At 49.1% G+C, this 23969-nt stretch overlaps 1 protein-coding gene across 1 annotated transcript in view; it reads left to right on the top strand.

Annotated features, from left to right (window-relative positions):
* Positions 1–19966, top strand: part of LOC131215648 (protein bric-a-brac 1-like) — a 109898-nt gene extending 89932 nt beyond the window's left edge. Inside the window, exons 3-4 of the mRNA XM_058210039.1 lie at positions 17162–17571; positions 18683–19966. Of these exons, the coding sequence (XP_058066022.1) occupies positions 17162–17571; positions 18683–19966 (1694 nt within the window). The remainder of the gene's footprint in view (positions 1–17161; positions 17572–18682) is intronic.
* Positions 19967–23969: the final 4003 nt, after the last annotated feature.

Raw genomic sequence — 23969 nt, 5'->3', positions numbered from 1 at the left:
TCGTTGGCTTGCCGGTGGCTCGGCGGTTTTTTTATGTTGTTTTATGTTGCATTGGGTCCGATGCGCGGCCAAACTGAGACGCCGGCACAAAGTAACGTTCCATTCGTTCCACTTCTCTCTTTACTCGTTCATGTCTCGTCACTTTCGTGTGTTATGCTGCTTATGCTGCGGTTATTGTCTTAACTGTACTGCTTTGTCCGCTTGTATGTATGCTCTTGTTTGTTTCGGTTCAGCTTTTCTCTCTCCTTCTCTCTTTCCGTATCATATTTCTTATCGTGTCTCCGTTCCCTTCCTGTGTCTTCAACAACTCTCGTTCGCCACTTCATTTGTGTGTTCTCTCTCTTCGTTCAGTGCTTCCCTCTATTCACTGCCGTTCGCATCCGTCTCTTTTCTATTTTATAATTTTCTTTTGTAATGCCTTTGGCGCGACTTGCTGCCCCACGCGTCGCACTCTCTGGCGACTTCACTTTGATGTAACACGCGGCGGGAGTAATTATTTACATTCATGCCCCGCTCGCCGAGCATCAGGAGGCACTTTCATCTCCCGTCATGCGACCGCCTGTGTTCCATTCCGTTCCCTTCGCGGGCGGTGGGAGCAGACGGTGCAGCGGGGTCTCTTGTGTTCTTGCATCGGTCCCATATCGGCACGTTTCACTCGCTCCACACCACAACCCGTTCCCCGTGCATGTGTGCTGGGTGCTCTCCGGCCCGACCCGGTCCTCCTCGGTCTCCTTGGCGGTTCGAGTTTATGTTATTTCTTGTATTGTTCAAGGTGTAACAAGACATACCGCCATCACCACGCGGGGCTGTCGGGGCCTCCCCAATTGTCCCCAATCCATCTCGGAGCGTTTGGCATCCACACTCCAAAAGACACATCTGGGTGGGTGGCCAGGGTGGCACCTACCAGCCACCCTCTCCGTCCCCTGTTTGGTGGTGAACTTTTTCTCACTTCGCGTCCATTCTTCCATTAGCGGCGCAGGCGGCCCCCCCACAAACCAGACCCGCAAGACATTTCGCATTTGCCGTTCCGCAATTCATCGAGAGAGAGAGCGAGAGAGAGAGCGATGGGCGCAATGATATGCGGAATACAAGTTCGCCGTCGCGCAATATGGAATCGAATGCAATCTCCGCGCCACGCGGGAGAGGCAACGTGTGATAGAAAATGGGAGTAGCGGTGCATGAAAAATGGCACATTTTTCAACCACCCGCCGGCTCTTATGCTGCACCCCCGCGCGTTCTGCCCAATGTCTCAATCGACCACTTTTGTAATGTGCCGCGCGCCGCGGCGTTACACTTGTTTCGCCATCGCCACGCCGCCAAGGGGCCCGGGAGTCTATGTGCGCAAAAAATTTACGCGACTTTATTTTTAATCCATTAGAAAGTACCACGTGTTGGCAGTTCAATGAAGAGAGAGCGAGAGAGAGAGAGAGAGAGAGAGTTCTAAAATGGCTGAACAACCACTTACCATTCGGGCTCATTTGTTTGGCATCAGGCATCAGGTTTCTATTGCACTATTACCACTTCTTCTTGAACACTTCTCGTAGGTGAGATTTTTTTACGATTGTTTGCGTTAGTTTGCGATTGCGCTACTAGTTTTGCTACAAATTGATCGCTCTCGAGAGTTTTGGGTCCGTGTGTCTTTTTAGTAGTAAGGAGAATTCACGGTAACACTTTCAAACATCATCTTGAGTGAAGATTTATCATCGTTACCTAGCTTATTACCTCGTCCAGTTTAGATGCTTTAAGTAGCAACACGGATTATGAAACTGATAAGAAAGGATACTAACTCAGCACAGGAGTTATTAAAATCAAGAAGATATGAGAAGTGATGAGAAAAGAGACAAGGAGCTAGTAGCGGATCATACTTTCCACTAAGAGACGATCTCGCTGCAATTCTGAGTTTCACCTTCATTCATCTTCCTATGTTGGGAGACGATGAGAAGCTCCAGAATATCGGAAAATAATAACACAGAAGGCAACCCAAAGTGATTCTGCAACATGCTCCATGTATGTTACAAGATGTTATAAGAGTGTTGGATGCGAACGACCCTCAAAGAAAGTTCTTCAAAAACTATTTTAGTCGTTGAAAAAATGGCTATATCATTGCAAACAAAATGATGCAGACCCATAATTTGCCTACGGACGTGATGTGACTCGCGCATGAGAAGGAAAATATTTTTTAAAGGCTATACAATATTCAACAGTGTAACATCAAGTTTCACCTCGTTTTCGTGCGTCAAAAGTTGAACGTGAAAGTTCGCTTTGAGCAGTTTTTTTTCGGGACCACCAACATTTGACCCCCAAATCGTCCTCGCGAAGTTAGCACAACCCTTGCACACGACGAGAGAGTTGTGACAACCGCGTGGCCCCAGCGGAATCCATTTCAGTTTTTTTCACCCGGGTTTTTAATTAATCAATTATTAATATTAAGCCCCGGTGCACTTTTCTTCAGGGGCGAGGTGGGACGGGTGGTCGGCCGGTCATCATCAAGAGTCGATCCATCAACCCGCGGGGCGCGGGGTGCGGGGCGCGGGTTCTTCATCAAGCAACTTCGCGCGCCGGGCAACTCATAAAGATTTTTCCCCGGCTTTTTTCCCGCTTTTCTTTTCACCGATGGCCGTGGGTCCATTCCGGTGCACAAAACGTGGCTGTCGAAAGGTTGAAGTTTTTCCCCATTTTCCCACCCGGGAAACACACACTTACAGACTCTCTGCGGCTTGTTGTGTTCTATGTGCCGTTTTTCTTCGCTTTTTCTATGTATTCTCGCCACTTTTATCCCTTTCATCCGCCAGCGGTTTTTGGGGGCATTTTCTGTCTCACTCGAGGGGCTTCAACCTTGCTCTATTTACAGCACTCGGTTCGCTTTTTCCATTTTTTTTCTGCTTTCCCATTGTTGTCTGTGTGCCACAGACAACAACCTTTTGCGCCCGCTTCTCTATTGCGCTTTCGTTGCGTGCGTTGTTTCTAGCTCGCGTTCTATTTCTTCGGTTGTTTTTTGCTTTCGCTCACCACCCCAGCGTGGCCGCTATGTAATAATTGTATGTACTTAATATTTCATACACTTCGCTTCGCGCGTCCCCTTTGACCTGCGTGGCCTCACTCTCGCCTCTAAGCTTGCCACCCCGCAGCTGGTGCTCCATTTTTACATTTACTTTTAATTAAATATTAATGAAAATTAAAATGAACTACGGCGCAACGGACGGCGGCCGGCGAGCGAACCGAGCGAGTCTCGATATTTGTTTCTCGATCCCGGACCCGGTCCCAGGGGACCATTTTTCATTTTTATTTCAATTCCGGCCCGGGGGTGAATGGCACGGCGAGCCAATATCTTGTCATTTGGCCGTGCCCGTGCCAGGAACTTGAAAGCATAAACATAATCACCGACAATCGAATGCGCGGATTGATTCATTTGTCAAGTAATTAACTTCGGCCCAGACAAATCGGCCACCGATTCCGTGGGCTCTATTTTCAATCATCGCATAGCGGGCTTATGGGTTTGCTGGTGGCCGGCCCCGGGGCACGATTAAGTTTACGCTACCGGCTTCACACGAGGGCTTGTACCACATTCGACGGCGCAAAACAATGTGGCGTCCTGTGGGTAACTGTAATTAGTGCATAAGGATATTGGGCTTTTAATTGATTTTTCCTTCAGCGGTCGGTCGGTCTGTCGGAAAAGTCACCTCCGATGGCGCTGGCACGCGATCGCAACATTTGCCACAATTAATGGTACTGAATTTTGCAGCTCCGTTCGGTGAGTACGACCAGCCCAACGACAGCCTGCCGTATGATGGGATTCTTGGTTTGATTTTATTGGAAAGCGATTAAACATTCATCGCAAGTCTATCGGGAAGTTTACGTGGACAGAGATAGGCGATAGGTTGCGAAAAAAAACAAGTGGCAACTATTTTTACTTCAACCCAGACGCCTGAAGCGCTCCTTAACCAGTCGAAGGTTTAGACTCCACAGCCGGGAATGTTGGGCCGCCAGGTGTTGCGCTCAACAAACTCTGGCGGGCTGGATTCACTATTGTTCCGTTCCTTTATTTAGCTCCAACCAAGCGTTCAAAGATGTAAAGAAACTCAACACGTTGAATCTCAAAGGTGGCCAAAGTATCCTAAAGCAAATAAGCAATCCTTTGCTGTCGGCGGGCGACCTTTTATCGGGTGAAAATAAATCGCACGGCCGCGCGGCCCACTGACCGAAAGGTGGAACCACCTTCCGATTGGATAGGGATACAGTTGGTCTGGCCGTGGCAAGAAGTTTTCTTCTCTGGCCACGGTGGAGGAGATGAAAAGAATCGCTCCGATCCCGTGATTGCTATCCGCGTACCCTTTGATGATCTGACGACGGCAACACATGACGCCAGCGAGCCGTTTTTAGCGATCCCAATCCCGGTCTTGGGTTGGGAGCTTATGTTTGATGGGGAAGAAGTGAATCGAAGAATGGAAACCCACGACCCACAAAGAGACTCGGGCCCCAAGAAGCCGTGCTCTCCGCGGTTTCCGCGGCAAGCCACTTGGCGCATTGGCTGCTCACGCACAGTAGACAGCTGACTACTGCGGCTCGGACCGGCCCTGGCCGGAACGCCTCGTCCAGACGCATTGCGCGAGTCGTTTTTATTTATTTTATTTTTATTATTGCATTCATTTAAATACTCGCCCAGCTCGGTGAGGTTCTGCCGGGGAGGCAGCGAAGATCTCCAAATTTAACCGGAGAGCCGATTAAAATGGGACCGCGCGAAGAATGGGGTGAAGTTATGAAGGCTGAAGTGGCCCCCAGCGAGCGCTAAAGTGGCGGCCGCGCGAGATGGAGCTCGATCGAGGCGTGTGCGAGTGAGCGCGAAGCAACGAAACTATATTTTGCCTTTATTTATTGTAGCAATCTTAATAATAATAATAAAAATAAATATTTGGCTTTATGCCTTTCGTCCATTACGGGGCGAGCGTTGAAGTGATCGCCGCCGCGAGAAGATTATGATCACCGCGGCGGCGGCGGCCTGTTGGCGCAGGCCGGCTGGGAGGGCGCAGGTTGGGTAAACAGCTGCCCGAAATATAAATTCGTCCATTACGGTTCACCCTTCCACCCGCCCATTTGCCCACCACCACCACAAACCGATTTCTGGCGATCTCTGGCGATCTCATTTCACTTGCTCTTTCATTTATTAAGGCAGTCGTTAACCTCGCTCGGCCTCGGCCGGTCAAGAGGACGCGCGCGCGTGCACAATTTTATGCGGAGAAATCTTTCGGCATCTTAAAAAACCAACGAATCAAGAGAAGAAAACCAAACGCCGAATGATTTCGTCGAATCGGACTGGTGACCCCCCGAATGATGATGCCGATGCCGAGGAGTGTGCGCGATCGTAATGAGCCGCATGCCGGGCCGGATTTATGTAGTTCTATCTGTTAGAGATTACGGCTCAGCGTTTACAGATACGCCGCTTAATTGCACGCCAGCTCGATGAGGCGCGAAATGGTGAACCACAGTCGTTCGGCCCAAGGAACTTAGCAGAGGACATGATATGAGCGGGTAAAAAGCTTTTAAAATTCTGTCAACGGGAAGCAACCGAGAAAGTAGAACCGTTAAATGTTTTTGGTCCGTTTCGGAATTACGCACCGTACACTTAAGAGTGGCAATAAGTTAGGTGACCAGCGATCGCGCGCCCCAGGATCGGACAATCAAACAGAAAACGAACAATACACACGTGGTACCGCTGAGCATGATGATTGCTGACGGGCGAGGCTACGTGACCACAGGACCACGGAAGGCACATGGCGAATAGGTGCAAGCTGTTAATAATAACGATTTGTAATTGATTCGCGACACGTGATCGGCTCTCGATCGATAAGAATCTCCACTTTGTTGCCCTCGTGCCTCCAGACGATGATTGTTGCTGTGGTGCTGATTCTAGCATTTTCCGTTCCGTGTTAGTGTTGGCGTGATGTGTTTCTTTCTACGCGGCTCAATGATCGAGATCGCCCCACGGACACCACCGGATGCGTGTTGCGTAACGAAAGCTGCGTTGGCCACGGTAGCATCAGGGCCGCAGGGAAAACGTTTTATTTATGACTACAATCATGTATTTAGTTATTCAGCCTGTTGATTGATCGAATAATTGATGATCTATTTTGATTTATCTATTTATTTAAAAATTAGCACTTCTAAAATTAGCACACAGGCAGCATACGCCATTTTAGACGAAAGAGAAACTAGCCGTAGATCAGAGAAAACAATATTGGGAACTTCAATGGAGCATCGATTTAAGTTCGAAGCATGAAGTTTTCAGTTTTCACGCCAATTGCCTTCGTTTCGCTCGCTAATAAAGCAACTAGAGTACTTTTTTTTTTATTTTTTGAACATTAATAACATGATATGTTCATGGTCAATAAAAAAAGGACCGGTATTTTACTATCTGCATGCTTTGAAACCTCACGTATTGTGAAAAAAGCTGTTTTGGAGAGATGAATCTTTGGTATGATTCACCTCCCATTATAAGGAGTTGAAATTTTCTACTTTGAGGGTCCTGAATCATTATTTGGAAACAAACTACAACAGCACTATGTTCCAGGGATACATTATTTACATGAATCCTACAAGTTTATGACCATGCCGGGTCATGGTGACTCGAAAGCTGGCCAAAACTTGATGAAAACAAAAACATTCATGAATGAAGAAGTGACGTTGGTGAAGATTTCTCCGCACCACAGCATATTATGGTAATCCACAAGCCTGAAGTAGTCATGCAGTATCTCGTCGATGATAATATGAAGGTTTGTTTCATTGATTTAAAGTCGAATACGATCTCAATCTTAACCTGATCTTGATGATCCGTTGACCAACTGATTGCCTTAATTTCTTATTATTATTAGTCGGGGTTCGATCTTAAATATTTCGCTTCAAACCCGGATTAATCGGTGCAGCGACGATGATCTTTCTATGTTCTTCTTTTTTTAAAGATCTTCTACGTCGAAAGTAGATAATTAGTACGTTCGAAATCTTCCGCTCTACACCAATTGTGGTGTCGATTGCGAGTCGATCGTGGCTTAGAACAGTTAAAAGATAGCTACTCGCATTACCGTTCGCGTTGGCATCATAAAACCGTTGGCCGTCCTTCACCGTGGTCGCCCTCCCTGCGCTTTCGGTCGGGTGTATAGTTCGTGTTTTTTTTGCTCCGTGCCGTGCCGCGTGTATTTCATTTAGCCTGCTCCCCACGCTCGCCCACCCTTAGATGAGTGCTCATTTTACGATAATTACTATATTGTTTATTATATGTAATTTGCCGAACGCCGACGACGGCGACGCAAAGGAGATAGCGACGACGGAAACGCGCACCACCAGCACGTGGGTGTATGTGTACCCCGCGTTAGTGCTACCCATCCCCTCGCCCCCCGTGGGGGTTTGTTCCGCCGGAACCACCCCGGGGGGGGTTGTGACTTTTAACTATTTGCCCCGCGGTTCCACGAAAACGATGGTGAAAAGGTTTTAAGGCCGCGGGTTTTTTTTCGGTGTTGGGACGGAAAAATTAAATGGTAAACAACATACTGAACACCTCACACGCATTCGCCGCCCGTCGCGACGGGGGAGGGAACGAGGCAGCGAGACAGGGGAATTAACGGCACACAATGCTGTCGGGCTGTCTCTACCGCAAAGTCCAAGACTTTTCTCCCCGCGGTGTCGCCGAGATGCTGCCGTCCCACACACGGCTCCAGTGGCCACTTACACCGCCGATCGAAAGAGTTGCGATGCCCAGCCTAAGGCAGGGACACGTCACAATGCAACTTTGTTGTGTAAACGGCACGTGTTTTTGTGGCACTTCGGCTAGAAGCAGCAGCAGCCCGTCGCGTGTATGTTGGCAAATACACATAACAAATTACTTACACCTCAACGGTGAGGCCGACGGCGGCCAGGCAGTGTGTTCGATTGTTTTTCGTTCCCAATTTTTTCTTTTTTGTTTTGCTGCGCTTCGTCCTCTTCTTTCATTGTAAGAGTTTCAGGCCCTCTCGGTTCCCTCTCGGTTAAGCCTAAGCCCTCGCCTCGCCGCGCGATGATGAATTTTTATTCATGCTTTTAATGAGTAATGGCGGCAGAAAGATAAAAGAAACCGTTTTATTTTCAAAACGGCGGACGACGGAATGATGAAGGCAGGCAAAAAATACCTCGAACCCAGGTTGATGTCAGCCCCGGCCCCGGTTTGTATGTATGGTCCTCTTTACGGTCCCCCAACGTGTCTCTGTGTGTGTGTTTGGGGGCTTATGAAAGTGTTTATGGCAGTTTGAAGTCTACTCCATCTTTTGCCTTGTTGTGCGGTAATGTTTTCGTCTTGAACAACATACGTGTGTCCCGCCGGTCTCCACCCGTTATGCTGTGTTATGAGCGTGGCCTTCCCGCGCGGAAGGCCTTGGGCGAAGGAGTGGAGCTGGCCCTCCGCGCGATCGTGTGTGCAATGTTTCTGCCGCAGCCACGGTGGTGGTGACGATTGCATAAGATTATTGCTCGCACGGTACTCGCTGTTGTTGGGTATTTGTTTTATTGGACCTCCTCGGCCTCGGACTTCAAAGGGGACGAGTTTTCGGGAAGCGGCGACACACATGAGTCACACACGAGCGCTCGGTGATGGTAATAAAGATTATCTATTGGCTCGGATACGTGTGACCGCGAGTTGCTTATCATAGTTTTAAGAATTGTCTCTCTGCGCGATCTGAGCAAACCCTCGAGGAGGTGGCTCTGCGTGGAATCCACGGTGGAACCGTTACGATATGTAAATGTTAATCAAAATGCTGTTTTACCAGAAATCGAATGGAGATAAATTATTCACCCAATCCGATTAGTCATTTGACTCCGTTTGGAGTCGATTAAACAAATTACTGGCTAGCTGACGAAAAACTCGTCTCTATTCCGTCGGCCTCGTTTAAAAGCCATTCGAAGGATGCAGACGATCAAAAAATGTATCATGAGTTAATAGAACCAGACGAAGTGGTGAATACAAATCATTGATTAATGCTTTGCATTGATGGAAAAAGGACCTAGAAGGGCCCGAAGATACGTTAATGTCATATTAGAACAACACAACGGACCGCTAAAGCCGTGAAAGACGCTATAAAACCCCTTAATTGGGAAACATTTCCATTCCTGTTGCATCATTCCGTGTTCCGGCGGTTCCATCCGTTTCCTTTACTTTTAATTATAAATCCCTGCGAATGTCAATTACTCATTTTTCACAAATTTTGTCACCTGTAAATTAAACGAAGGCACGATTTCATCATGCGGGACTCCCCGTCAAAAGGGTCCATTTGTGAGCGTCGCGCGTTACGAGCCCGTTGCCGCAGCGAAACTGGGCACTTAATTGACCCAAAAATGCCACCAAAAGTGGCCGTGGGGCGTGATGCACTTGTTGCACGTGGCCCGCTGCTGTAAATGATTATCCGATAATTGTATCAATCGACTCGCGGCCCGATGAGGCCTCGGGCCATGCAAATACGGGGCGAGCCTGGCGAGGCGAGCAAACAAAAGCCGAATCGAGAGAAAAAACCGGCCCAAACCCCAAAGTGTGAACTCGTAAACACACACATACACACACGGTGCACCTCTGGCCATCCCACCCCCGCGAATGTGGGGTGTCGGTCGGTCAATTATTATGCAACTTCGCAAAGGGGGGGGGCGAAAAGCGCGCGCAATTCACGCGCGAATTCCTTTTACTACGCGAGGCGAAGTTTTTTTCCCCGGTTCATGGACCAACACGGTGGCAGCGGCCAGCACCCGGCTCCACCCGGCGGTGTATGTGTGCGTCGGCGAGCCGCATCAATGAATTTCATCCCATTCCCGTTGCCCAGGATGCAGCAGCCGGGTGCCGGGCCATCTGAAAATTGAATGAAATCAAAGGCGCCCCACGTGGCATCGGAATGGATGCTGCAGCGAAACGAATTTACGATGCACTCGCCGTGCAGGATGTGCGGTGGTGGCGGTGGTGGGGCAATAAACACCGTGTATCGACGGTGCATCCGACACTTCCGTCACCAAACGGACTCCCGGTGGCCCCGCGCCAAAGTGGAGTTCTCAATTTCGCTCAATTTCACACGCGCTCCGGCGCTTTTCCGGGCCATGCTCCATGGGTGGACGTGGGTGGATGGAAAATCCCCACGCCCGCCGATGCACCACCCTCGGTGGTGGTGGTGATAAACTTTCACTCTTCGCACAGGAATTAGCGAATCGGTGGCAATCCGCTCCGGCGGCTGCCCGGCTCTTTTATGCTCGTTTTATGATGCGCGCTGGCACCGTGCATCGGGGGGGCCATTTTTATGTGTGCTCAAACTATTGCCACCGCTTTAAGTGCAGTTTATGCAGTAACTCACCCGGACCCGAAATCGGCGGGCCAACTTAAAGCCAGCGGTTTGGGGTGGTTGGGTGAACCGTTTTGCATATTTATGCACCACCCTATACTCCCAGCACCTGTTGCCAACCTGCAACGGGTTTTTGGGGGGTGATTTGTGGCCATAAAACGGTGGCCACGCGCGTCACGATCCGATGATGCACAGCATAATAATTACAACGCTGCACACCGGGGGCGGATCGGCTAATCGGCGAAGGATGAGTCAATCGACTTAACGAACAGTGACCTTCCTTTTTTTGTTTTACGAATAAAGGAAGTAACTTTAAAAAGGTGTAGCAACAATATGTAAAGGAGCCTCTCAATCACGACCAGTTGCCGGACGATAGTCTCAAATGGGCCGTATCCCGATGTCCCGTTGGTGAAAACACTTTCACAGCAGACCCAGCCCCTAAAAGGACCGATGGCGCTTCAGAAAAACAGGCTCCTTTCGTCCACGTTGATTCGAATCGATCGGCTGGTCAGCCACTTTTTCTGTGCCTCCTGATGCCTCCGTTTGCCGAGCGGCTTGTGGCTTGTGGACAGCAAAGCCCAACCTCAGCCGGAGTGTCCACTTGACGCCGGTTTGTTTGAGTATTCGCCAGCGCAACAAACTTTCGGCCAACGTCACGCTTGTTCGCGGTTACATACGCGCCTTTTTTTGCTGCTACTGCTGCTGCTGCTTGTTGTTGGCCGCCCGAGCACCGTGCCGATATTGGGTTGATGCTGACGCCGAGCATGACAACGTGGTCACACGTCATCACGATGTGTGTATTCAAATTGCTTTCGCTCCAGCTTCGATTGGGTTCCTCTCCCCCCGAAAAGTGCATAGTGACGTGGGTTGGCTGCATCGCGGGCACTAAATCACCGGAAAATTGGTCGAATCAGAATCAGGCTCCATCCGTGGGTGGGAATCCGGGCCCTTTTTTCCGTTTCTTTTTGTGCACAAAGTTCGACTCTTGTGGTGTTGTGATGACGCCGTCCAATGGTGAACCCAGCACTGGACCTGGGGGATGCAAATAGAATCCAACCGACAGTATAGTGAAAAGCAAATAAAGGGGACCTCAAATTACACCAATCATCGCGGGGTGGCCGCATCGGCAAAAGGCAATTTTGGTGACTAAATTAACAGATCGCTAGATAGAGTGCCATTCAATTAAATCCGATGGCCCATTTCCGGGATATAAATATCGTCCCATTTTGGGTGCACTCCCTTGCCGATCGATACTAATCTTGGTGGCGAATTAAAGCCACACGATGCGTGGTCAGCTAATGTGGCGCACCTTCACCTAACTGTGCCATTGCCACGTGGCACACGCGAAAACAAAACACCGGAAAAGATCGGGTGAGCCGTGGGGATGGGGACCGTAACATGTGTTAGCTGTCACTAGGAAATTTATTATCCCCCCACCCACCCGGGCCGGGTTCGGTATCCGTCCAACTTCTTCTTCGATCCGTTCGTTATCCGCCTTTGCTTTGCGCGGTTTTTCTTTGCAACGCGTGTCTCACGCTCGAGTGATCCCATCCCGTAACTGACCACTGCCAGTGACCCACTGTTGCGCATCCTGTGCACGTGGGTTCCTATTACACGGCCACCTGAGCCACCGTCGGCAATCGATCACCTTCCGGGGTCCGGCTGATCGTACGAGGCGCACCGAGAACGAAAGACTTCAACGCTGTCTGCGCGCGCCGTACCAGTCAGCAAGCGACGAACCGCATCGCCTCGACGGTGGCCGGTGTCAGCGAAAGGGAATGCGAGTGACGAACAGTAGCCGGACCGGGTAATGTGATACCGCGCGGCCCCTCACTCGGCAGGAAGCGGTGGCGCCCACCGATGTGGGGAGCGTACATTAGTAAAGTAACATTGTCATTACAATATTCATAATATTAATTATTTATGACATTGTACACGCAATATTTATTTGTAATTTGCCTCTGCCCCGTCTCGTTGCTGGCCAGCGGCGGCAATAGAATGGCCTGCGTGTAATCACGAACACAGTCTAAATGGGGCCGCGTTCAATTGTTGGCAGCCGGCCACACGCAATCCACATGCCGGCCGGGCAAAATAAAGAGTTACCATTATACTATATACAACGCTACACTATCAGTCCTCTCTCTCTCTCGCTTCAGTCGGACAGTATCGGGTCCCTAGCAAGGGCCTGTCTCTAGTCACTTGCCATCAAACATATTATGCTCCCGCCATAGTCGGGGGCCTTCACAAACATGTCATCATTACATTTTGAGTTTACCGAGACCACCAAAGTAAACACCAAAAAAAAAGGCGACCCTGTCTTTGTGCGAACGAAAAGGACGGCGAGCTGGAGCTTTTAATGCCTCAATTTGTCTGCTCCATTCTGTTAGTGTGTGTCTGTGCACACTTACGTCATAAAATGTCAATCCCCGCTTCCCCGTGTCCGCCGTCCCACCAGTGAATGCACTTTTGAGCGGGGCCACGCATCACGCATCTCGTTGGCGGCCGCGCACGTGTCACGGCGATGACGAAATAATGACACAAGACATTATCGTTAGAAATTGTCTCTCGGGACGACGGTGCCCGGTACCGGCGAACGCACTCGATCATTATTACTCCGTCGATGGGGTCCGTCGTGTTAATAAGCGCACTAAACGTTCCGCGGTTCCGTTTTTGGGCCGCGGATATATTTGTTCACGTTAATGGCCCTTACTAGCATTTCGCTGTTTTTTAGCATTTATTAGCAGCAGCAGCAGCAGCAATGTGGCCTCGAGTCCACCCAGCATGATCGGCCGCTCGTTCGGCAAATTATCCCCCGCTGCATTTCCCACCCGAAACGGCGATCGCATCCACCAACACCACGATCGCGGCAACAATGCTGAGCAACGCCGCTACCAGGCCGAGGGCCGACCCTGAAGAGCTCGATCAAAATTGCTGCACAATGCACAATGTAGCAATTAGAGATAATAATTGATTACAGTTGAAGGAATATAAATAACGTCGAGCGAGAAGCGATGCACCCATCTTGTGCGAGTGTTTGTGTGGCCGCGTCCGTGCCACGCAAAGTATGAGAAAAATGAAGCACAAACCCAACAACAGAGCGGAGAGAGAGAAAAAAAAACCAACTCGACCATGCACGGGATGCCGGGGCCCGACGATGCACCGGCGCTTGCACATTGCTGCTGCAGAAGTTATGCAAAGCAACAAAAAAAACGGAATAAAACTCCGAGAAAGATGAGCCTCGGCGCTGTGTCCGTGCGGCGCGCAACGGAAAAGTGTTGAACATCGCCGCTAATGGTGAAGGTTTTACATCCAAACACACCGGACGATCCGCGGCGTGTGATGGCGTGATGACAGCTCACGTTGGACCGGTGTGGCTGGCTTAATCGGGCGTTCAATTATCCCGGCCGCCTCCCGGTCCCGGTCGGGTGTCATTTGCGCACCTAAGCACCCGGTAGCATAATCGCATCGCAGCTCCGATAGCTGAGTTATGAATAAAATTTATTCCACTTGCCAATGCAATGCGAAACGGCCACCTACGGGGCTTTCTTACACGGGCCCACCGTGTGTAGCGCGGGTCGGTCTACCGGAAAGCTCTGTCCGTTTCCATTACATCAACCGCTACAACACATTTGTGCGTGTTTATTTGACGTGTACATGGTTCTCTGTTTGTAGTCGGTGCCGTGGCCCTGGCCCCAACCCAAGCCCAATTAATTGAGACACCGATAATTAATGTGGTGCGCTTGAGTGAGACGGGCTCTTGTAATGAAAAAAAAATGGTTCAGTTAAGATGAGGTACTGTATTTTGTAGACACTTTTTTACCGGACAGAAATGCTACAGAAGGGCTAGTATAACATGGCCGCTAATACTGGGCAAATATTAGGTTGGCTAAAAAGAAATCCATTATTTTTGGGTGAAATTAAATATTATATTTGACAACTTGTATGGAAGTACTAGTACTTATGTAGAGAAACTTTTGTAGAAGGTTTAGACGTTATTGGCGAAAATCTCGAGCAATCCATTTTCGCAATCCTTTTTTGATCTGAGTTTTTCGTCCCTCAGGAAATTTTGTAATGCGTGAAAAGGGCGTCATTCGCTTGGTTCAGGGTCCGTACTATACGGTGGATGCATTAAAACTTCCCAACCAAGCTCCCGGACTTTCTGGCGAGTCACTAAAGACGTGCGTGTCATTTCGTTGTCCTGGTGGAACATCAAACCTATTCCGTTGGTCGATTCTGGTCGTTTCTGGTCAATTGCTAGTTTCGAACGGTTTAGTTGTGGACAGTAGCTATCTGAATTTATTGTTTAGTCAGACGGCAGCAGCTCATAAGAAACGAAATGTAAGAAATGTTTTTAGGTGTAAATAGGCTGGCGCCCAAACATCGAGCTTCTTTCTGAATCCAGCTTTGCGCAATAGGCTTAAAACGGTTTAATGATTAACCTTTAGCTCCTAACCGATGCTCAGACTACTAACATGTTGATCAACTTTGATTATTTTTGTGATTTTTTCGACATTTTCGACGGCGGGTATGCTAGTGCGAGGTACAACTTGAACATAGAAAAAACTGAAACGGATCAACGAAACTAAAATTGCACATTACTAGCGTTTGGAGTGTCGGAACCACAAACACCATGCACAATTTCAGCGGTCTAGCTCGAATTTTCGCCTTTTTCGGACAAAAACTGTAAAATGTACCGAATTTTTACTTGTTGAGCTCTATTGTTAACACCCTGTAACTCACAAACGAATAGGAACAAACAATAAACAGTGATATCATTTTTTTTGTATAAAGTATTAGCTTTAAAACGAACCTAAACTTGAAACTGTACGATCGATACTTCACGAGATGTCGATCACTACAGCTATCTACCGAGAAAATAATGGATTTCTTTTTAACCAACCTAATATGTAGTTTTGTTCAGTTTAGTAATAAAATATGCAGAAAATAACCCAAAACAATGTAATGCCTGAGACTCGAATGCTATCTAATGCTCTCAAGCAACTAACCCAACCAATAGCCAAACTATTCAATATTCCGCTTTAACAAGCTCACCGAAAGTCGGAGAAGAAAACTAAGTTTGTGACTTGCGGGACACAAGAGCCGGACCAAAAACTATCGAAACCAGCCACCACGTCGAAGCACGTGGCAAACGGCAAAAAATAACTAATTCCCTCCTCCGGCACAAGCACCCGCCGACATCGGATTGAAAATCAAAATCAATCTCCTGTTTTTAAATACTTTTCCCACTCGAACCCGGCCGGATGTGAACGATTTTTCGACGCCGCTCGAGCCCGATTTGACCGGGCGCTGGGATTTGCTTTTATTCTATTGATGGTACCACCACTCTCCCATCCCCCAACCGCTGACCACTGCCGGGGGATCATAGAGTCCAGGTGACAAACAGGCCGGGAACCGAAGGGACCACCTCACAAGTGTCACAAAATCAACCTGCCGCCTGCCGATGATGGTGTTTCCCGATTGTCCCGAAAATAAATTGATGTGTTCCATACCCCTCGGAACCGGGCTCGGCTCGGCCTGGTGGTGGAGCAGCCCCCGCACACCTCCCTGGCGTGTGTGTTAAATAGTTCACCAAAATCATTAATGCAACGTGGCGCTTTTTGAAACAAAATAGTCGGCTCGGCGCGCAAACGGTTGGCTTTGGGGTGGGTTGATTGGAACGGTGTCGAATCGGATCGGAGGCTCCCCCGAATTCGGTATCAAAACGGTGGCGGCTCCATTCCACTCCAAACCCCTCCCCATGAGCAGCGGGGGAGCCACATGTTGGGTGACCGCGCGAGATGTTTGCGGTTTTGTGGTATTTATTCGTCGGTGGCGTGTGAAACTATTTGGCCACCGTCCGTCCGTGCGGTGCGTGATGTTTGCTTTCAGTTTATTGTTCCTGTGCAATAACTTCGCTCCCCGGTTCTCGATGAATTTTTAAACATGTGAACCTCCCGCCGTGCCTCGCCATTTATTGAGCACCGGCGGCCGACCCGGACGACCCGGCGAAGAAAATCGTCCTTTCGCAACAACAGCGAATAAAAAAACGTCGGTGCCCCCGAATCTGGCTGTGGCTGGCTCGATGCTGCATAATGCATTAAACACGTCACACGGTGTGGTGGTGACCGAGCACGCCACGCACGCCGAGAGGCCACCGAAAGCATGCAAAAGAAGCGTCACGGCATTATGATTTCATGACTTTAATTCGGCTAATGTGTCAAAAGCTTGCCACTTAAGCCGAATTTCGCTGCACGCGTCGTCCTTTGTGGCGCTACATGTGTGTGCCGAGTGGCCGAGAACCACCGGCAGCCACCATCCGTGTTGGCGCCTTTCTTTACGCCTTTTTTTCCTCGAGCGAGTTTTTATTGTTTCACTCTCACCGGCGGCGCGCCTTTCTTCATTCTCCATTAACATTCATTGGCTCGTTTCGATTCGTTCCCCTTTTTTTTTTTGGGTGGGTTCACTTTTTGCGATCATCTCGTTTTTGACAATCGATTGACTTTCGATGGTTTGCGGTCCGGTTTTCATTTTTCTTTTCGGGGCGTTCGGTTTTGGGCGTGTGGTTTGGTATGTTGCGGCGCATAACGCATTACCGATTTATGCGAACTCCTTCGTGGGCTATTATTTGTACCTCTCAATCACACCAGGAATCCCGGGGACCGAGGTGGCCGAGAGTAATTAATTGAACGGTAGTTACTTTCGCGGTTGGCGCTTTTAATCGTTCGATTCGAAAGTCAAAGCTTTATTATTCATTTCTGAGTGTTTTACGGTAATTAACAGCCAAACAACACGGTTATTAATCGCGCTTCGCTTTTTTCCCGTTCCAGCGGAAAGTTACCAATACCAGCTGCAGTCGATGTGGCAAAAGTGCTGGAACAGCCAGAACCTGATCCATCACCTGCGCTTTCGCGAGCGCGGCCCGCTAAAGTCCTGGCGCCCGGAAACGATGGCCGAGGCCATCTTCAGCGTGCTGAAGGAGGGCCTGTCGCTATCGCAGGCCGCCCGCAAGTACGACATCCCGTACCCGACGTTCGTGCTGTACGCGAACCGCGTCCACAACATGCTTGGCCCGTCGATCGACGGCGGGACCGATTTGCGGCCGAAGGGACGCGGCCGGCCGCAGCGCATCCTGCTCGGCATCTGGCCCGACGACCACATCAAGGGCGTCATCAAGAGTGTCGTCTTCCGCGATGCCAAAGAAATGAAGGAGGAGCCCATGATGTACGGAAGACACTCTGTAAGTAGCGACCACCAGCCGCCGGCACTGCGGTTCTCCACGGGGAATGGTTGCACGTAACACTAACACACTAGCGAACTGCAGGCAGTGACTAATCGAACTATCATGCTTTATGTTGACTCCTTTTCTTATGTTTTTTTATTTGAATTTTGTACTTTCTTCGCTTTCTGTTGCTTATTGTTTATCTATCTACTAGGTCGTTCAAAAAGTGTTTTGCCTCGATAAGAAAAACACATTTTTATGGTTTGAAATTCACTCTATTATTCAGTATAGTCTCCCTGAGCATCAATGTACTTGATCCTACGAGACTTCAATTGAAGAATTCCATCTCTGAAGCGAAATACTAAAACTCTTTTAAAATACGCTTCAACTGCTGTAATGACGTCATCGTTTGATGAAAAACATTTTTCAAACATGATTTTTTTTGGTCTAATAATAGATGGTAGTCGCCAGGAGCTAAATCTAGTTGAACGCTTTATTTCGCCATTTTCAAAATGCTCTCAATGCACCTGGTGCATTGTTCTATTTTTAGCGAATGCGGCATCCATTTTGCAAACAGCTTTTTGAAACCCAATACTTCGGTTAAAATATTGCTTATACTGCTCATAGAGATGGCTAGGTCTTGTACTAAACCTCTTTCAGTGATTCGACGATTTACAGTCCTTATACACTTTCAATAGTGGTTCGTAATTTTCTTTTGCTTTTAAACCTTCCAAAAATAAAAACCAATCACTGCAAGAAAATTGATTTTCTCCGTTGTAAAAAATACTGTGATGTGTCAACGCGCTTGTAAAAACAAATAAGCGACCGATTCAAATGAAACTTCACATAAGTTCATATGAAGAGTTTACCAACATAACAAAAAAATAAGGCTTCTAGCAGCGCCCTCTGGTATCGAGTCAAAATACTTACTGAACACCTCAGTACTCTTTGCACTCTGTTTCTATTTAGTTTTAGCACTATCGTCATTAAGTTGACTGCACCGTAGTTTGGAGAGGCACTCTCGGTGCCGCTGTACCTAAGATAAGAAACCAACGTACAACCATCCCCCCATGCGATGATGTCTTTTCAATTTATGCTTCTTTTTTAGTAATCTGTCGGATCCTTCCAGCCTTTTCCCTTTCAAGACAACAACCCCCTGAGCTACCCGTCGAGCGCCCCGAACGGCCAGCTTTCGGCCGCCGGCGCCGCTGCCGTCGTCCCGGACGGCATGTCGCAGGACGCCCTGACGGCGGCCACGGTGGCGGCTGTTCGGCAGCAAATGTGCAACATGGTGGCCGCCGCCCAGCACCACCCGGATGCGGCTAACCTGGTGGCGGCCGCGTCCGGCTTCAATCTGCCGTCCCACTGTGCTACCCCGTCGAGCCTCAGCATCCACCCGTCGGCTGCTTCGGCCGCCGTAGCCGCGGCCGCTGCAGCCGCCGCGGCCGCTTCCGGCCCTGGCGGTTCCGGCGGTGCCGGTTCGTCCGGTGCCATCCCCGTGCCGAAGATCGGTTCCCCGGCCGTACCCTCGTCCGCCGGTCTCGGCGGGGGCAATGCTGGGGGCGGTTCGGGAGGCATTCCGATGCCACGCCTCGGATCGCCGGCGGGCGGTCAGACGAAGGATCACGATCTACACGGCAGTTCGCCACTGTCTCGCGGAACTCCCCCCGGTGGCCGGTCAGCAGGTGGTGGCCGTTCCGGCGCGGAACAGGGTAGCCGCCCGACTCTCCAAAGCTCGGCTTCATCCACGTCCGTCAATCACGTTCACCATTCTCACCTCCAAACTCACCACCATCACCAGCAACATCAGCACCATCAGCACCAGCACCAACAGCAGCAGCATCAACAGCAGCAGCAGCAGCAGCAACAGCAGCAACTTCCCCACCATCATCACCAGCACCACCAGCCCCACCACGGCGGCCACCACCCACTGGCCCATCTGGTTGGGTCGGCGGCCAGTTCCGGCGGGCTCAGCATAACGAAGCTCGGTTCGCCCGGGTCGGCGCACGATCTGCGCATCAGCAGCAGCCCGCAGGACGAGAGCCCTCTCGCGTCTCCGATCGGCGGCCTGGCACTCGAGCCGGCCGTCAACCTCGCCCTTGGAGCCGCCGGCCGCCAGACACCAGACGATGGGTGCCGCAGCCTGGTGCCGCCACCGTACCGCAGCAAACCCCCGTCCCGGGGTGGAGCAGGAGGTACCGGGTATGGGTCGTGCGGCGGTGCGTCCCCTCCGCGCCCCGAGCATCTCTTCCAGGATCCGGACATTGCGGCGCTCGTGGCCAACACGCGCATCTGCCCGCCGTCCCGGGCCGCCAGCACCATCACGACCACCACCACCGAGTACCGGGAGGCATCCGTGCGGCCACCGACCGCCATCAAGGTCGAACCGCTGGCTGAGTGCCGCGGGGACTAAGTCCCGGCGGCGCTTCCCGCACTTTCCGCGTTTTTAAGTTAAACCATTCAAACTATGTGATATATTTAAACGGCGACCGTGGTGGCCACCGTGGGACACCGCACAAACACATCCGAACGACCCCTTGCCGCACGGCACAACCCCTTCCATCGCCAGCCGCAGGCAGTGCGGCGGCAGTAACAGTATTTATTGGCGACGGGCGGCGCGTTTGTCTTAAAGGAGGGTTGCGGAAGCGAAGAAACGATCACCGTGCAATATGATACGCCCTGGGGCTGGGAAACGTATAGAATAGATTTGACGGAATTACAACATTCCAGCCGAGGCCACCGGAAGAAGTCGTCATTGCAGAAGAAGGGCATAAGACTCAGTCAGACACCACTTAACGAGGTCTCCGGGCGAAGGGCAACTAAATCACGGAAAACGAAGGTCGGCGAGGGCGATAAGTAACTAACCACCAACAAAGAGAAGAGTGTACAAAGCTAAACTTTTAACCAATACTTACGGAAGCGGGTAGCTACTAACTACTATCGGGCTCCGCTAGACCGGCCCCAGAAGATCAGAGCTTCGAGCCACAGAGAATTCGGGAGCATTTTCTATATTAGCAAACAAAAATGCCAAATTTCGGACCTTAAACATGAAGTGGAAATTCGGGGAAAACTCACGCGTAACGGTCGTGAAGACAAACTTGGATGCTGGCCCCAGGCCCAGGACCCAGGTTCTGGCCTGGCAGCAACCTCGGAACAGAGTTTAACGTTTCTGTTACAGTTTGTGTTTTAATTTTTCAAGTGCGTTTCACGGCGGCAACGCATTAATCGGCACACAAAATCCCAACCAAAAACGTAACCGGTAAAGGAACAACACCGGTAAAATCAGGTGTACGCAATTCAGCTACTGAAAACAGTGATCAACCAAGGCCAGTAGAGCAAGCGAGAAAATGGAAGCGGAAGGAAACCAATCGAACGGACGCGAAGGCGGACAAATGCATTTTTGGGCAGAACTGCTCTCCTCCCTTTTGATAGCCTCTTACACCGAAGCGTCCCCGCAACACCGCAGACCACCCTCCCGTAGCACGGCGTGTGAAAATACAAACCCTCGAGAACAGACAAAACCCTTTCGGCAACTATTTCAGGAAACTAAGTTTAGGCAAGAAAACAGAGTCAGAGAGAGAAGTAAACAATTTAGGAACGTGACGAAACGCGCGCGAACAAAAACCCCATTTTCGGCCAATGTGTTCAATGAGAAACAAAAACAAAAACCAAGCGTAAACTAAGCAACGTTGAGAAAGAACAAAATTTAACAAAATTTTATGAGAAAATTAAACAAAATTATTACCAGAGAGAGGAAGAGAGAAATCTATAGTAGATGAAAGTATATTTAAAATGTGCGAGGAGAGCGGACGACAGTGCGAAATCGGAAAGTGAGAGTGAGAGACGAACAAGAGTAAGCGCAACCGAAAGCGAGAGAGCGAGAGAGAAATTTTAAAGAGAAAAGTGCCTTCCACTTCCTTTTATGAAGCGTAAAACAAAAGTAAAAAAAACCCCGTACCGGGAAAAAAGCGGTGAACTGAGGGAGAGAAAGAGAAACAAATAGACAAACAAAACTGAAACGAAATCACTTGTAGTTGTTAGTTTTATAGTGAAAAAGAAAAAAATTGTACCCCTTTTGGCAAAGCGAGAAGCTCTACGTATCTAAAAAAAACGAATTTTGAATTTTTTGAATGAAAAATTTTGAATTTGAAAAATTGAATTTTTGTTTCCTCTTCTGGTGTAAAGCTTTCGGTTTCTAGTTTCGTTTGCTGTTCTGAGCACAGGGAAAGAGAGAGAGAGAGAGAGAATGCTGAAAGATGAAGCAATCTACGTGACAAACTCTGTATCCGAGCAACTCCAAAGCAATAGACCGCGCAAACTAAACCACGCTACGCAAAGTTTCGATTCAGTAACCGTTCAATCCAAAATGCGTTCCCGATGAACTTTGGAAGCACAACACTGTGAGCGATGGCAGCGGGAATAATTATAGACCTACCCACAATTATTGGCCATCCTTATCATTTTCAAACCAAATCTAAAAAAGGATAAACAAGGTGGCAAACCGAAAGAGTCGAAAGGTGGCAAAGATAAAGAAGCAAAGATGGAAGCAAAAACTAGAGCCACGAAGCTTTGTGCTGTACGTAGCACTGTAAGGTGGCTTCCTGGGCATTTCCTGCGACAGAACACCGAAATGGTAGATTTCCGATAAAGTTCAATGGCTAAATTTTATATTACGCTTGACGACTTGTTTCATCCTGTACCAACTCAATCAAACAATGCTATTCAAATGGCGACACATCAACCGCTGAGACACAGACAAGAAAATGGAGAAGAGAACACAAGCAGAAACCAACTTAAAAAAATATTGTCGTATACGAAAACCAAAAAGTAAAAACTAAACCTACAAATGTGACAGGAGGAAGAGGAAGGAAGGAAGTTTCCCATTTTCGTTTCAACCGTCGGTGCCGCCGGGCCCGAATAGCAATAGGGCTTTGTGTTGTGAAGTATATGATCTCATTAACGAAACCAATGGCCCCGAGAGGACGCGCAGTTTCGTCAAGAACTCGTCAAGGATCGTGGGGCCGAGGATGAGCTTTCTGTGGATCGCGCCGACCCGAAGCATGTCCCGAAGCATCACAATGAGCAACAAACAATATTAGCTAAAATCTTAAACGTATGTGTACAATGGACTAGAAATACTTAATGCAGGAGCAATGGGAAAATATTCGTCCACCCGGGCACAGTGGCGCATAGCAAAACGGGCGCCAAAAACCATCGAGAGCGGATCCGGCAGCATTATTGAACCAAACAAATGGATTTATATTGAACCGACGACTGTGGAGCACAGGGAAAGACAAAGATCGTGGTCGTGGCCGAGGCCGTTGTGCGGCGCTCGAACGTTGGAACTTCCTTTGGTTGATGCAGTTCCGTATTCAGTTCTCTAGTTCGCCCAGGAAAGAAAAAACAAGCAAAAATAGTCAAACCATCAACCAATAGAATGGCCTCACACACGAGCATATAAAACTACGCGACGATACGGCGCAACAGGCAACTGTTTAGCAACTGATAGCGAAAACCAACAAACCAAGTCATCACGATAGTAAACCAACGTACTAAAACAAACAAACATGCTGTAGGTTAATAATTTTCTAGGTTAATTTAAATGAATCACCACACCATTCACACTACAATAGACTAACGGAATGCAGGACGAGGAGAGTAATCAATCGGATAACCTGGCCAGATCCGGCACGCATCGGAGCGGGAAATAGCAAAAATGTAGCACGTAAGCGAATGGTCAGCCTCACCCACTAGATCACAACCTCCTCCTACAAGCCCCCCTCCTACCTCCATCCTCGCCCCTGTCTCCCGTCTCTTCATCCGAACAGAACTCACTGACACTGACCCCTCCCATGTACAAACGTTATAATAACCAATCAAAAACAAAAAAACGAACAGCAACCGGTAAAGAGATGCTACTATCTAGTAATTGTTTAGTATACTGTTTTTTTTGTATTGAATTTCCTATGCTTAGCACTCCCCACGGGGGGTTTCTGTCCTATTTGTTGAACTTTGAATGGAGCCCTCTTTTTAAACGCACTTTTAACTGGGTTTTACAAGTGGCATACAGTGGGGGTGAACATTTTTTTTATCTATGAGTTATTTTTATTTATTAAATCCAACCAACCTTACGTTAGCGCGATTACTAGCAACAAAACATAGTAGACAAGAGTCCTAGAGCGAGGCAAGAGCGCGATGTCTGCACATCCGCAGCCTTACGGCAGGCCCCCTTTATGTAAACGAAGACGGCACACGATTGGAAACTGTGCAGAAAACGGTGCACAAATCAAACCAATTCACCGAGGCGGGGGGCCCCTGTTCGCCCCATTTGTATATGCACATCTCGATGATGATAATGATGCTAAATGGATTTATTTATGTGTCTGTTGATTTTTATTTTCTAATGCTTAAGTTAT

This window comes from Anopheles bellator, chromosome 1 (assembly GCF_943735745.2).
Source record: "Anopheles bellator chromosome 1, idAnoBellAS_SP24_06.2, whole genome shotgun sequence".
NCBI lineage: Eukaryota > Metazoa > Arthropoda > Insecta > Diptera > Culicidae > Anopheles > Anopheles bellator.
Note: the sequence above shows the minus strand (reverse complement) of the source record. Positions and strands in the feature narration are given on the sequence as shown.